Raw genomic sequence first — 14,766 nt, 5'->3', positions numbered from 1 at the left:
TATTCCTATCAGAGTAGGAATACTTGTCTGTGGATGGAGGTTATTTCTCCTTGTCATACCAGTAGCTATATCTTTCCCATTTTACCAATATCTTCTGGAAGGTAGGAACAATGTCAGACAGCAGAATTGGATTCCCTGGGAGGCCATCATCAGTTTGGTAGCCATATTTCCCATTAGACAGGGGCTTCCTGAGCTTTGTAACCATATCTACATCATAAGTAAGAAACACCTGACAGATCTTCCACCATCTGATTTTACTGTTGCTCCTTATCAAAGTACAGGTACCATTGAGCATGGGTTTCTGTGTCCCTATCATGTTGGGAGCCACCAGTCTCCCCTGAAGGCTGAGGGGAGAAGAAGATAAAGGTTTCAGGTTGGGGTTGAAGACTATGACTGAGCAGGGCTCCACTTCAGAAGCCGGAGGGCCCCATCCCAGATCTGCTTGGTCTTCATACCATAGATGATGGGGTTGAGCATGGGTGGCACAACCAGGTAGAGGTCAGCTAGGAGGATGTGGATGTGCCGGGGCACGTGCTGGCCAAACCGCTGTGTGTAGAAGGAGAAGAGTCCTGGTGTGTAGAAGAGAAGGATGACACCCAGGTGGGAGCCACAAGTGCCAAAGGTCTTAGCCCTTGCCTCCTTGGAGGAGAGGCCTAACACAGCCCGGAGGATGAGTGCATAAGAGACAGCAATACAGATGGAGTCAGTGCCCACAACCAGTGTGGCAGCGATGATGCCATAGATGTTGTTTGGCTGTGTTCCTCCGCAAGCCAGCTTCACCACAGCCATGTGTTCACAGTAGGAGTGGGCCACCACTCGACTGCAGTACCTCAGTCTTGCCAGCAAGCAGGTGAGTGGGGTCATGAGTCCCAAGCCACGAAGCACAGCTGCAGCCCCCAGCTTGCCTACAGACTCTGGGGAGAGCAACAACCCATAGTGCAGAGGCCGGCAGATGGCTAAGTAGCGGTCAAAGGCCATTGCTAGCAGTATACCAGATTCTACAGCTGAGAAGCCATGGATAAAGAACATCTGGGCAGCACAGGCCCCAAAGGTGATCTCAGCATCCTTTGCCCAAAAAAGTGCAAGGAGCTTGGGCACAATGGAGGTGCAGAGGACCAGGTCAATGGTGGATAGCATGCAGAGGAACAGGTACATGGGCTGGTGCAATACAGGCTCTGAATGTACCACTAGCAGCACTACCATGTTTCCCAGCACTACCAGGGCATACATGGAGCAGAAGGGAAAAGCAATCCAAAAGTGGGATGCCTCCAGGCCTGGAATTCCCATGAGCAGAAAGGAGGTTGGGTTCTGATGGCTATGGTTTGTGAGTTTCATGGCCAGGTAAGGTGGGTAGAGAAGATCTCACTGCCTTACTCTGAGTCCTGGGAATCCCTGAAAGATGAAGCAACTGGGATTCATCTTTATGCTGTGGCTGAACAGCAGCAGGAAATATTTGCATTAGACTTCATGGAAAGCATCCAGAATGGGAAGATAGTAGGGCACTGGGAAATAATGCAAGGCAGGAGGTGGGTTACTAGCTTCAGGGTTCAAAGGAGCGCTTCACACTTCTCTCCAATTCAATGATGTCTAGGCTGTGGGCACTGGGCAAGTGGCATGGCTATAGAAACTTCTCTATGGTGACAGGCTGTAGCAGAGAATTTTGCAGCTTTCTTCTACCTGTGAGCCCTCTTTTGCCTATACTCTGAATTTTTTTCTTCGGATTCATCTGCCTGTGTGACAATATACAAGTAATATTAATGATAAAAAGTCAGGCAGATTGAATGGAAGACTCAAATGTGGTTACTTTTCAAGATTGAAAGATCAGGTCTGAAGGGAGTTGATAGGAAGGAGAAGAGATCTTGGGTGGATTTTTCAAGCCATTGAGCATGTAATAACCCATAGATGAGGCTCAGAACCTAGGTTCTGACCAGGAACAGCAAAACAGAGGTGAGAGGCTGAGTCTTTGGTAGTCTGATACAGGCGTAAGATTGTCTGGCTTATGTTTAGTACAAGGATCCTGCACTTGCCTCAAGTGTCCTGTACGGATGCTGGTAGAAACAGCTGTGATCATGCTGAATTGGTCAGTGGTAGGGATCAGGCTAATTTGGCTATAAAAATAATCTGTTAAGGTCATTGAGAAATGATTGAATACAAAGCATTTTCTCTCATAAAAATCAAAAGTACATAAAAGAAAGAGGTAAGAAGTAAATTTTAGTAGTTGGGAACATAGAATCATTCCCTGAAAGCAAAAATGGAGACCCAGGTTTGACCAAATGATAGTACTGTACCTCCATACATCTCCCCATATCTCCTATTACCCTCAAACACCCTTCTGATCTTCCCTCACCTATATTTTGAAATATATTTTTATCTCATTTTTTTTCTTATCTAATGAGGTAGTAATTGGGAATTTGAGAGAAAGGAAAGATTAAACAAAAAAAGGCAGGAAGGGGACAGTAGAGGGAGAGGTGGTGAGATAAAAAAAGATGAGAACAAGAACCAGAAATAGACATAGGAGAGAGTAGAAAGAAAAGTACCTCTATCAAAAGAAAAGAACTTCTAATATAATTGTATGTGACTGTGTTCCAATTGCTAATTGAAACAGAGATAGTGGAACCAATTTTACCGTATAGTGATGCTCATCTGTATTCCTAATCTTAAAATGCAATGCTCCTTGCAATCCTTAGCATCAGCTACCCATACCCAGAGATCATAGGAAACTGTTTTGGGGAAAGATGTAGGAGCAGGAAAGAAGAGGGTAAGGTCTTCTAATGTGATCTGCAGGAAAGAACTGTGGTCCAGGATGCCTCCTTTCCATCCCAATGTCAACTGTGGCTGTCACTCTCATATTGAGCAAATCATCTTGTTCCGTTCTGTCTTGTCATCCCTTCATGTATTTCCCATTTTTCTCTTCTATGATATCTCCCTGAATTTCCACCACCCAGCCTGGGCCCAAGCAAGCCTAGAAGAGATTTTAGCCTTCATGGTAGCTGAAAGGTCTGAGATAGAGAAATCAGGGTGTGAAGGACCTTGTGAAATGATATATGTAAAACTGTTCCATTTGATGGGACCACAGTGTTTGGCTGGGCATGTGATTTTGTGTATCTATATATGTTATTGTGCAAGATGCATAAGTAAGGCTGTACTCAGAAGACACAGGGACATACATTTATGTGAGATATTGCTTTTGCAGTGTCCGTGCTTCAGTACCCTTTGTGGAGAAAATTGAGAGCTGAATAATCCAGTCATAAATGAGATGGTCCTACTTTCTTTCCCTCCCTTCTTTTCTTCTTTCATCTCAGTCTTTTAATGATTGAATCATATTTTCTCAGGCCTTAAACTGCTACTCAAAAAACTTTTGCTCCACCCTTGATCTGGAACTACACAGCATAATGACCACAAGTTCCCATAGTCTCACCCCATTTGCACAGAGGGGGAATATGAAGTTGGAAGAGCATATGTTGAGTATAATATTCCTGGATTTTAGGAAAGAGGTCAAGGTTGAAGTGAGAGCCTTGGGTGGTCCTCACTTCTTTACTCTCCTACTACTATTTGAGTTAGAACTCATGAAAAACACTCAGGATGAGATTTTAGGGAACTGGGAAAGTATGCAAGGCAGAAGATGGGTTATCATCACCGTGTTCAAAGGAGCCTTTGCCACTTTAGTCTGATTCAATGATGTCTAGGATGGGAGTGTGTGTCATGGCTGCAGAGCCCTCTCCATGGTGAGTGGCTAGAAACTCTTAAAGCTTTCTACTCTCTGCCCATGAACCCTTTTCTGCCTATACTCTAGTATTATTTTCCTCTGTTTCATCTGCTTACTGAGATCAGGCAAGGAAGCCTCCCTGCCTCCTCCAGATAGCTCTCCAGAATAACTCTCCTTAATGCCCCTCATTCCCCTGCTTTGTTCTGAATTATTTTGGCACTTAATATAAGAAAGGCCTTACCTAAAATATGTAAGAATAGGAGTTCAAATGCCAGGAACAAGGCTGTCTCGTGAGGAACGGAGCAAGTTCTTTATCTTGGAGGTGCTCGTGAGCATCTGGAAGTTTCCAATCCAGAATTTAGCACTCATTCATGGGTGCCCAAGGGCAGCCAGATTCAAATATCAGCTTTACAACTCACCAGCTGTGTGATCTCGGTCAAGCCACCTAAACACTCTTAAACTGTTTCCCTACCTGTGTAACCTGGAGAGGTTGATTCCTACTTCATAGGCTACTACGGCGATGACTAGGGGAGACAGTTACCTGAAGAGCCAATTAAACTACGCGGCCACAAAACAGTGGTCAAAAGTGTGATTCATTTGTAAGTCCTTTTAATCTGAAGTAGAGACAACCTCAGTGAAAAAATTACCTTAGTGGCAGTCATGTCTTTATTCAACCAGATAGTAGGCACACTGAGAAGACCAGACAGACAGAGAGACAAACTTACCAGGTCTGAGGCAGGATGTGATAGTGGGATCTGGTCCTACAGGGGTTAGAGTGTAGGAAGCAAAAGAACTGGGGTATTTATCCTATTATTAGCACCCTAAATGAGAATAGCAATTCCCTGGGGGATAAAGATGCTAAAAAGACCCCTGGGATGCTGGAAAGAGGCAGCAAATTGAAAGCTGGAAAAATACAGGCCCTGATGGGAGAGGGAAGGATAGGATAGCAGAGAAGATCTATCCTGAGAGTTCAATGTGGGTAGGTGGGATAGGTGGCAAGGTCCTTGAGCATAGTCTTAAGGGTTTTTTTTGGCATAGAAAGATATTTTAGAATGTTTTACTAATTTTGGTTTTTTCTCCTGGCCCCCTCCCTCCATCTAAAACAAGCTTGTCCAACCTCAACGAAAATTTGTAAACTTTCTTAAAACATGATGAATTATTTTGTGACTTTTTTCTAGTTCATTAGCTATCATTAGTGTTAGTGTATTTTATGTGTGGCCTAAGACAACTTCCAGTATGGCCCAGCCAAAATATTGGACACCCCTGATAAAATGTTTGCTTCCTGGTGTTTATTTAGGAAACACTATTTTTTTTTTGAACACTAGTTCTTTATATGTAAAGTAGGGAAGCAGTGAAGATTAAATTAGATGATATATACAAAACATTTATCATTTTGCCTGGTCTCTGCTAAGCCCTCAATACAAAGTATTTATCTTATTTTATCAAATGTAACAATCACTGAGCATCTATTATATGTGAAGGATTATGGTAGATTTTAAGGCATAGGGTTGAAGGATCATGCCCCTGTTCTCAAGGAGGTCATAGTCTGGATTGAAGGATGTACAGACATTAAAATCAATTAAAATTCAATGGAACATATACAGACTTTAAAAAACAGAGGCTCTTTTGGCAGGGGAGGGATTCACTATCAAGAACTAGTCAAGGATTTAGGGTTTAGAAGGGTAAAGTGGGCTTGAAGGGAGGAATACACCAGGAAGAGGAAACTGCATGTATAAAACCTAGAAGGCAAGGGACATTGGGCATTTTCTGAGGACCACTGAAGCCTAATTCAAAGCCAATGTGTTCATGATTATTTTCTGACACCCTGTGTGTGTCCTTTCTCCCTATTGCCCACACAGCATCTTATCAAATGCCATTTGTGGGATAGAGTTCACTTTAAATACTGTTGACATGACTTTAGGTAAGTTAAGTAACAGCTCTTAGCCTCTTGTTCTCCATTTTAAAAAATAGGGAAGGTTGACATGAGATAGCACATATACAATTTTTAGTAAAGTGCCTAGAACCTGGTAAATCATCAGTAGATTCCTACACGATAGACTTTGTGAAGGCAGAGACCAGGATGAATTTCTGTCTGTCTGTTGGCATTTAAAAGAAGATTGTGATGATGTTAGGTACTGGGGGATGACTGTCAAAAGAACAGACTGGATTCTAATCAAATGTCGTCTGGGCAGACATGAAACTTGATTTCGGACAATAAGTCAACAAAGACACATTGATGGCTTATGTATCTGCTATTGTCCTGGAGGTATAAAAGTTTGAAAATACTCCTGCTTTTAAGGAGCTTTAAATGCAGATGGTGAAGGGAAGACCTAATGGGGGAAGACATGGCCCAGATGATGAAGAGGAAGGTGCAGGCTTTATTCTCCAAACATATAGGTTCCCTGGGAGCTCACAGAGAAATGACACTTCAAATATGAAAAGTTTTGGGGATCCCGAGTTTTGGTCATTCTTCTATTTGGTTCTTCAGGGACTCAACTGATTCTAAAGTGGTAAAACAGATACATGAAATGATTCCAATTTTCTGCCAGCTCCACGATGATCAGAGCCAAGCCTCAGCTCTACATTATTTTTATGGGTCTCAGGGACAGTCATAGATGTTTAGCATTAACTTAGGATACTATGGGGGCACATTTTATTCAGTCCAACAACAACTATTCTATACAATATTATTGAGCACCCACTATGTGTCAGTATTTCTCTTAAGTACTACTAGGAATGCCGTATTGAACAAGGAAGACAAAGTTCTTGTTTCATGGAACATCTATGCTAATAGGAGAGATTTGCATTACAAAATCAATATATGACAAATAGATATTGAAAAGCTCCATGAAATTAGAATGGCTATTATCAACATGATGAAAGATAAGTGCTGGAGAGAATGTGAAGAAAAGAGAATCCTTGCACACGGTTGGTAGGAATGTAAAGTAGTACAGCCTTCATGGCAAATAGTATAAAGTTTCCTCAAAGAGTTAAAAATAGAACTACCTGTATGATCCAGCAACTCCAGAACTGGGTATATGTCTAAAACAATGTTAAAGAGATACCTACACTGATGTTCATTGCAGCATTAAATTTCTGTGAAGTTAGAATGGCTATTATTAAAATGATGTAAGATAACAAGCATTGGAGATGGTATGGAGAAATTGCACATGGTTAGCAGGAATGTAAATTAGTATAGCTATTATGGAAAACGGTATGAAGTTTCCTCAAAAAGTTAAAAATAGAACTACCAAAACTTAAAAATAGAACTACCATATGATCTAGCAATCCCAGTACTGGATATACATCCGAAGGAATATGTTGAGATACCTATACTCCAATGTTCACTGCAGCAGTACTCATAATAGCCAAGATATGGAATCAGTCCAAGTGTCCATCAATGGATGAATGGATAAAGAAAATGTGACACACACACACACACACACACACACACACACACACACACACACACACAATGGAATACTATTTTGCATTAAAAAAGGAGGAAATTCTGTCATTTGAGAACACATATAAATGTGAAGTGAAATAAGCCAGGCACAAAAAGACAAATATTGCATGATCTTACTTAAATGTGAAATCTAAAAAAGTTGAACATAGAAGTAGAGAAAATAGAATGGTAGTTGCCAGGGTGTGGGGGTGTCAGGATTGATGAAATGTTGATTGGAGGAGACAAAATTTCAGTTAAAAGAAATAAATTTAAGAGACCTATTGTATAAGATGGGAACTACAGTTAATAACATATTATATTCTTGAAACTTATGAAGAGAGTAGATTTTAACTGTTCTCACCAAAAAAAAAAAAAAAAAAGGAAAAGTATATGAGGTAATATATGTTAATTAGCTTGATTTAGCCATTCCACAATGTATACACATTTAAAAACTCCATGTTGTACATGATAAATATATACAATTTGTTAATGAAAAATAAATTTTAAAAGTGCTATGGGTAAAAACAGGATAATAAGACAGAAAATGACATGGGGCACAATTTTAGACAAGGTGGTCATGATAGGCCTTTCTGAGAAGGTGACGTTTGGTAGAAATCTTGATGAAACAAGTGAACAAGTCATGCAGCTATGTGGAAGACAGTGCTCCAGGCAAAAGGAACAGACATACAGGCCTTGATGTCTGGAATGTGTTTGGTGAATTTGAGGGACAATATCAGGCTAGTTGCTGGATTGGAGTGACTAAGAGGAGACGGTAGGAGAGGTAGCAAAAGTCCAGAGACCAAAGGGTATTTGTTAAACATGGTGAAGCCTGAATTTTGTTTGATCTGTGGTGGAAAGCTATTAAAAGCTTTTGAGCAGGGTTCTGTTGTACTGTGACTTAAACTTTAAAATACCTGCTCTGGGTTCGATGTAAAGGACAAGGATAAAAGAGTTGTTATTGTTACAAAAGTTATTGTTATAGCCAACACAGGAAATGATTGCGCCTTAGACCAGAGTGGCAGCAGGGAGGCAATGAGAAGTGATTACACTTGAGATATACTTTGAAGGTCTAGTCGATAGGATTTGTTGGTAGATTGATTCAATGTGGGGTTTTGAGAATATGACGGGCTTCAAGGAAGGCTCCAGTCTGAGAAGCTGAGTAAGGAGAAGGGCTTCAATGCAACGGGAAACACGAAGAGAAAAGCAGGTTTACAGGGTTGGAGAGAGAGAGGAATCAGAGTTCTGTTTTGGACATGTTGTTGGACATGTGTATTAGATAAGAATAGATGTTAGAAAAGAAAATAATTGCCATTGCTTTTGGTGTTTTAGTCATGAAGTCCTTGCCCATGCCTATGTCCTGAATGGTATTGCCTAGGTTTTCTTCTAGGCTTTTAATGGTTTTGGGTCTAACATTTAAGTCTCTAATCCATCTTGAATTAATCTTTGTATAAGGTGTAAGGAAGGGATCCAGTTTCAGCTTTCTACATATGGCTAGCCAGTTTTCCCAGCACCATTTATGAAATAGGGAATCGTTTCCCCATTTCTTGTTTTTGTCAGGTTTGTCAAAGATCAGATGGCTGTAGATATGTGGTATTATTTCTGAGGGCTCTGTTTTGTTCCATTGGTCTATATCTCTGTTTTGGTACCAGTACCATGCTGTTTGGGTTACTATAGCCTTGTAGTATAGCTTGAAGTCAGGTAGTGTGATGCCTCCAGCTTTGTCCTTTTGGCTTAGGATCGTCTTGGCAATGTGGGCTCTTTTTTGGTTCCATATGAAGTTTAAAGTAGTTTTTTCCAATTGTCTGAAGAAGTCACTGGTAGCTTGATGGCAATTTATGAATCTATAAATTACCTTGGGCAGTATGGCCATTTTCAAGATATTGATTCTTCCTATCCATGAGCATGGAATGTTCTTCCATTTGTTTGTGTCCTCTTTTACTTCATCGAGCAGTGGTTTGTAGTTCTCCTTGAAGAGGTCCTTCATATCCCTAGTAAGTTGGATTCCTAGGTATTTTATTCCCTTTGAAGCAATTGTGAATAGGAGCTCACTCATGATTTGGCTGTTTGTCATTGGTGTATAGGAATGCTTGTGATTTTTTCATATTGATTTTGTATCCTGAGAGTTTGCTGAAGTTGCTTATCAGCTTAAGGAGATTTTGGGCTGAGACGATGGGGTTTTCTAAATATACAATCATGTCATCTGCAAACAGGGGAATCTAATTAAACAAAGAGCTTCTGCACAGCAAAAGAAACTACCATCAGAGTGAACAGGCAACCCACAGAATGGGAGAAAAGTTTTTACAATCCACCCATCTGACAAAGGGCTAATATCCATAAGCTACAAAGAACTTAAACAAATTTACAAGAAAAAATCAAACAGCCCCATCAAAAAGTGGGCAAAGGATATGAACAGACACTTTTCAAAATAAGACATTTATGCAGCCAACAGACACAGGAAAAAATGCTCATCATCACTGGCCAGAGAAATGCAAATCAATACCACAATGAGACACCATCTCACACCAGTTAGAATGGCAATCATTAAAAGGCAGGAAACAACAGGTGCTGGAGAGGATGTGGACAAATAGGAATGCTTTTACACTGTTGGTGGAACTATAAACTAGTTCAACCATTGTGGAAGACAGTGTGGTGATTCCTCAAGGATCTAGTACTAGAAATACCATTTGACCCAGCTATCCCATTACCGGGTATATACCCAAAGGATCATAAATTATACTGCTAGAAAGACACATGCACACATATGTTTATTGTGGCACTATTCACAATAGCAAAGACTTGAAACCAACCCCAATGTCCATCAGTGATAGACTGGATTAAGAAAACGTGGCACATATGCACCATGGAATACTATGCAGCCATAAAAAAGGATGACTTCATGTCTTTTGGAGGGACATGGATGAAGCTGGAAACCATTCTGAACAAACAATCACAAGGACAGAAGACCAAACACCGCGTGTTCTCACTCACAGGTGGTAATTGAACCATGAGAACACTTGGACACTGAGTGAGGAACCTCACACACTGGGGCCTGTTGTGGGGTTGGGGGAGGGGGGAGGGGTAGCATTAGAAGATATAGCTAATGTAAATGATAAGTTAATGGGTGCAGCACACCAACATGGCACATGTATACATATGTAACAAACCTGCACGTTGTGCACATGTACCCTAGAACTTAAAGTATATTTAAGAAAAAAAGAAAGAAAGCCTGGAGTGGGCCTGAGAGCCTGTGAATTCCTCCCAGGTAATGCTGCTGATGCAGGACCACACTTTCAGGGTTTGAAAGAAAAAATTAAATAAAACAGGCATGCCATTCAAAAAAAAAAAAAAAAGAAAATAATTTACCTATTTGAAGTCAAGGGAGATATCTGAGTTGAAGATACAGAGTTGGGAGTTGTCAAAGAGTAGATAGTTAAAACCATGAAAAATGAAAATGCCTACAAGTTGGTGTACAAAGAGAAGAGATTCAAAGGAGAGGAAAAAAAGAACTAGCCAGCAGAAGACAACACCAATGAAGGAGAAAGAAAACCTACAAGATAATGTTGTTCAGGAAACCAGGAACGGGAAAGTGCTCAACTGCCGAATGCTATTTTGTAAAATGGGGTTGGGTAAAACGAGGATGCAAAGCCATAAGGATGATAAAATGGACTTTGGGGACTTGGGGAGAAGAGTGGGAGGAGGTGAGGGATAAAAGACAACAAATATGGTGCAATGTAGACTGCTCAGGTGATGGGTGCACCAGGTTCTCACAAATCTCCACTAAAGAACTTACGTAGCCAAATACCACCTGTACCCCAATAACTTGTGGAAAAAACAAAAAGAATTCATTATTTGTGTTTTCAAACAAATGGTGCTGGGAAAACTGGATATCCACATGCAAAAAACTGAAACTGGACTTTTACCATATACAAAAATTAAATCAAATGGATCAAAGATAGAATATAAGATCTAAAATCATAAAACTCATGCAAGAAAACGTAAGTGAAAAGCTTCAGGACTTTGGATTTGGCAATGTTTTCTTGGTTATAGCACCAAAAGTATAGGTCTCAAAAGAAAAATAAATTGGACTTCATCAAAACTAAAATCTTCTGTTCATGAAGGGACTATCAAGAGAGTAGAAAGACAACCTACAACATAGGAGAGTGTGTGCAAAGCATACGTATAATAAGGTATTACTATCCAGAATATATAATAGATATCCAGAATATATAATACCCCCTCCCCCACTAAATAATCCAATTCAAAAATGGGCAAAGGACTTGAATAACATTTTTTCTGAAGATATACAAATGGCCAATAAGAAAAGAGGTCTAACATCAGTAATCATTAGGGAAATACAAATTGAAACACACTGAGATAGCCATCCTACTGGGTGTGAAATACTATGATCAAAATCCAGAAAATAGTGTTAATGAGGAAGTGGTAAGGTTGGAACCATGTGTACTGGTGTTGGGAATGCAAAATAGTGTAGCCACTATGGAAAATGGTATATGGTTGTTTCTCAAAATAATTGACTATATAATTACTTCAATCTTTCCCTAACACAGCCTGGTATCTTCCACAATGACCGTTCCTAATATAAGCTTGTGAACTTCAAGTCCAGATCACCATCTCTATGTAGTCTGTGCTTGGTAAACTTAATTCAGACTTTCACAATGCAAGCCCTGTGTAGAAGTCCACCTCAACCCAATATACTCTGGAGACTCCAGGTGTGAGAGGCAAGTCCTTGTCTCTGAGGGACAAGAGTTAGGATAACTGATGGAAGACTTGTGTGTCTCTGTGGGAAGAAAGTGAATGTGACCAGAATACAGTCTCAGTAGGAGCTATTGGGCTCCCATCTAGAGTTATTTCAGGTTAAAGGACTTAGAGGCTACTGCAAAAACCAACTTCCTTTCTCAGGACCATGGCAGAAGAATAGCAAGCTCTAAGACCAGTGATTAGAGGACGTATTGATATGTTGGTATTATTCATGGTTAATAATGGAGCAATAATAACATTGAGAGTTATTCCTCAATGATCTCATTGGATCACCCCACCCAGTGAGGTGGGAAGGACTGGGATTATTGTCCCCACAACAAGAAACAATACAAAGAACAGAGAGGTTAAGTGCCTTGTCAAGTTCACAAGCTGAGACAAACCTAGATCTGTCACCTATTACCTTAGCTCACAGCTCTGTCTGCAAACAAAAACATCCAAACTCCAAATAAAACAAAGAATAGATAACCTTGAACAAGTTATGCCTGAACTCCACTTTTCTGAGTCACAGCTGGAAAGCATACCCATAAGACAGCGGCTTGTGAACTGCAGGGAAGGAAGGGGAGAGTGGAGAAGGGCACACTGATTACTGAAGTCATACTCCATCCTGCCTCGAGGGAGAGGCATGATCGAATACCACAGAATGGTGAGGGAGTAGGGCCTGTAGGAAGACCAGAGCCTGAAGCAGAGAAGACTCCTAGAGTTGGCCCCAGAGAAGAGACTAGGCTCATCATGGGGCCCTTTCAGGGTATTCCTCAGAGACAGGGCCTGTTTCCTTTTTCTTTTGGGAAAAGAGTAGCTGATTATGAGGATAGAGCCAGACCCTCCCTTTCCAACTCTCTTTCCCAACCCTTCTCTCTCTAAGAGAGGAAACCTGCACCAGTTTTTCCTAAAGCGCATGAAAAATGAATTGAGCTTCCTGCTGAGGGGTGAGCACAAATTGGGGCAATGGTGGAAGGGGAAGGCCGGGCAGATAGAGGACACTGTAAGACAGCTGACACAGATGGGACCAGGGGCAAGATGACTAGGGAGGGGTGCCTGTGCTGGAATCAAGTGGCTCCCGGGGCTGGAGCTAGGTTCTTGTGTGCACAGGTCAAGTCAAGGGCATATGAGGTGGGGGAGCAGCGAAAACAGGGAACAACCAGGATAATGGCAGAAATCAGACTGAAAATAATAATCACTACAGGGAAAATCCAAAGGCAGAGCAGAGACCTGATGGGAGAAGAGTGTTTAATATTTGAGGGGAATAGGCTAGGTCAGGAAGCTGAGCCATGGAGTGCACAGAGCAGAATCCAGCTCTTGCAGACATCTTATGCTCAGACAACCTATCTTCATCTCAGGCATTAGCTTATCTCCCAATTCTCTTCTCTAATTCTCATCCCTGTATATGTCTAACAGGAGAGCTCTCAATCCTCCTCAAAATACTGCTTCTGCAAACTCCAGATCCTCCATGTCATCATTATCAGAGGAAATACTTTCCTGCCTCTCAGGCATGCACTCCTTTTTATGTTGTGCATTAGGGAACTCCTCCAGAAAACCTTAGCATTCAGCTAAGGCCCAGACCATGTTAGTCACTTCCCTCCTACTGCACATTCTGGCCCAACTTAAGTCATAGCTGCTATAATAGTCCAGGATAAAAATGAAGAGGCTGAAATAAGGAGGTGGGAAGGACAGGTCAGGTACCTTTACTTAAAGTTTTCAGCAACAACCAGTTATATCTTTGCAGCATAGTCTTACAGTAGTCTTATAGACCATGGGTCCCCAACCCCTGTGCCACAGACTGGTACTAGTCCATGGCCTGTTAGGAACTGGGATGCACAGCAGGAGGTGAGCGGTAGGTGAAGAGAGCATTATTGCCTGAGCTCTGCCTTCTGTCAGATCAGCGGGGGCATTAGATTCTCATAGGAGAAAAACCTGCTGTGAACTACACATGCAAGGGATGTAGGTTGTGCACTCCTTATGAGAATCTGATGCATGGAGTAGGAGTGAGGAGATGTGAAATTTAGTACTAGATATGCTGCTTATTTCCTCCATGACCATTTGGGGACTCAGTTTCCCAAAATCATCATTCTAAGGTCCTCTCAGGATACAGGTGTGGCCTGCCACATAGATAACAGCCCTGACTGAATACTGTGTAGGTATAGAGCCCCCATGCACTTTCGGGGGAGACAAAGTCTTCCTTTTGTTGTTTGCTGACATCTTGGCTATGAAGGCAGGAAACAAACATAAGACAACGTGTAAGGACTGGACAAAGCACTCATGCCAAGCAGGTTCAAGGGTGTTGGGCAGAAGACCAGATAAGCAGTCAGATGGTGAATGGAATTAGAGGTACATTTGAATGGACACTGGAAAGAGGGAAGGTTGATGGATTCTCAGGCATTTTAAAACAGAATAGGCAAGCTATGGGATTGAGGACAAATAAACGGGAGGGCCAGGTGTGGGCAGCAGGAGCACAGTGGGAGTAAGGGAGATGAGGCCACTCAGGCAGCAGAGAGCCCTGTTTGGAATTGCAGCATATTTGCTTAGGGTAAGGGTGACAGCACGTATAAGAGGACATTCTTTTATTTATTCAAGAAATAGTTAGCAAGTGCCTATATGGGATATAGTTGTGGTAAAGACACAAGAGTCCTTTCATCATGGGGCTTCCATGCGTCCGTCCCAAAGCTAAGTCCTGGAGAAAATGCACAGATATACGTTAGACTTTGAGGCAGAGTTTCTAATAAGCCTTTATTCTGACCTAGGTAACAAAAAGTGATGGGAAATTTCATAGAATTTCCATCTGTGGAGGTAAGTCTCAGTTTGGATCATAGGGTGGTATATTATGCAGTGGGAAGGAAGG

The 14,766-nt window shown here is 41.5% G+C and overlaps 1 protein-coding gene across 1 annotated transcript; it reads right to left on the bottom strand.

Annotated features, from left to right (window-relative positions):
* Window positions 1–387: 387 nt before the first annotated feature.
* On the bottom strand, window positions 388–1,335 carry LOC105468668 (olfactory receptor 52P1-like). The gene has a single exon (XM_011718861.2). The coding sequence runs from the start codon at window positions 1,333–1,335 to the stop codon at window positions 388–390; it is 948 nt and encodes a 315-aa protein (XP_011717163.2).
* Window positions 1,336–14,766: the final 13,431 nt, after the last annotated feature.

Source organism: Macaca nemestrina, chromosome 12 (genome assembly GCF_043159975.1).
Source record: "Macaca nemestrina isolate mMacNem1 chromosome 12, mMacNem.hap1, whole genome shotgun sequence".
In the NCBI taxonomy this organism is placed as follows: Eukaryota; Metazoa; Chordata; class Mammalia; order Primates; family Cercopithecidae; genus Macaca; species Macaca nemestrina.
This window is presented reverse-complemented; position numbering and strand designations above follow the sequence as displayed.

Coding starts and splice junctions, on each gene's coding strand:
- LOC105468668 (XM_011718861.2), bottom strand. CDS start 1,335: ATGAAACTCACAAACCATAGCCATCAGAACCCAACCTCCTTTCTGCTC.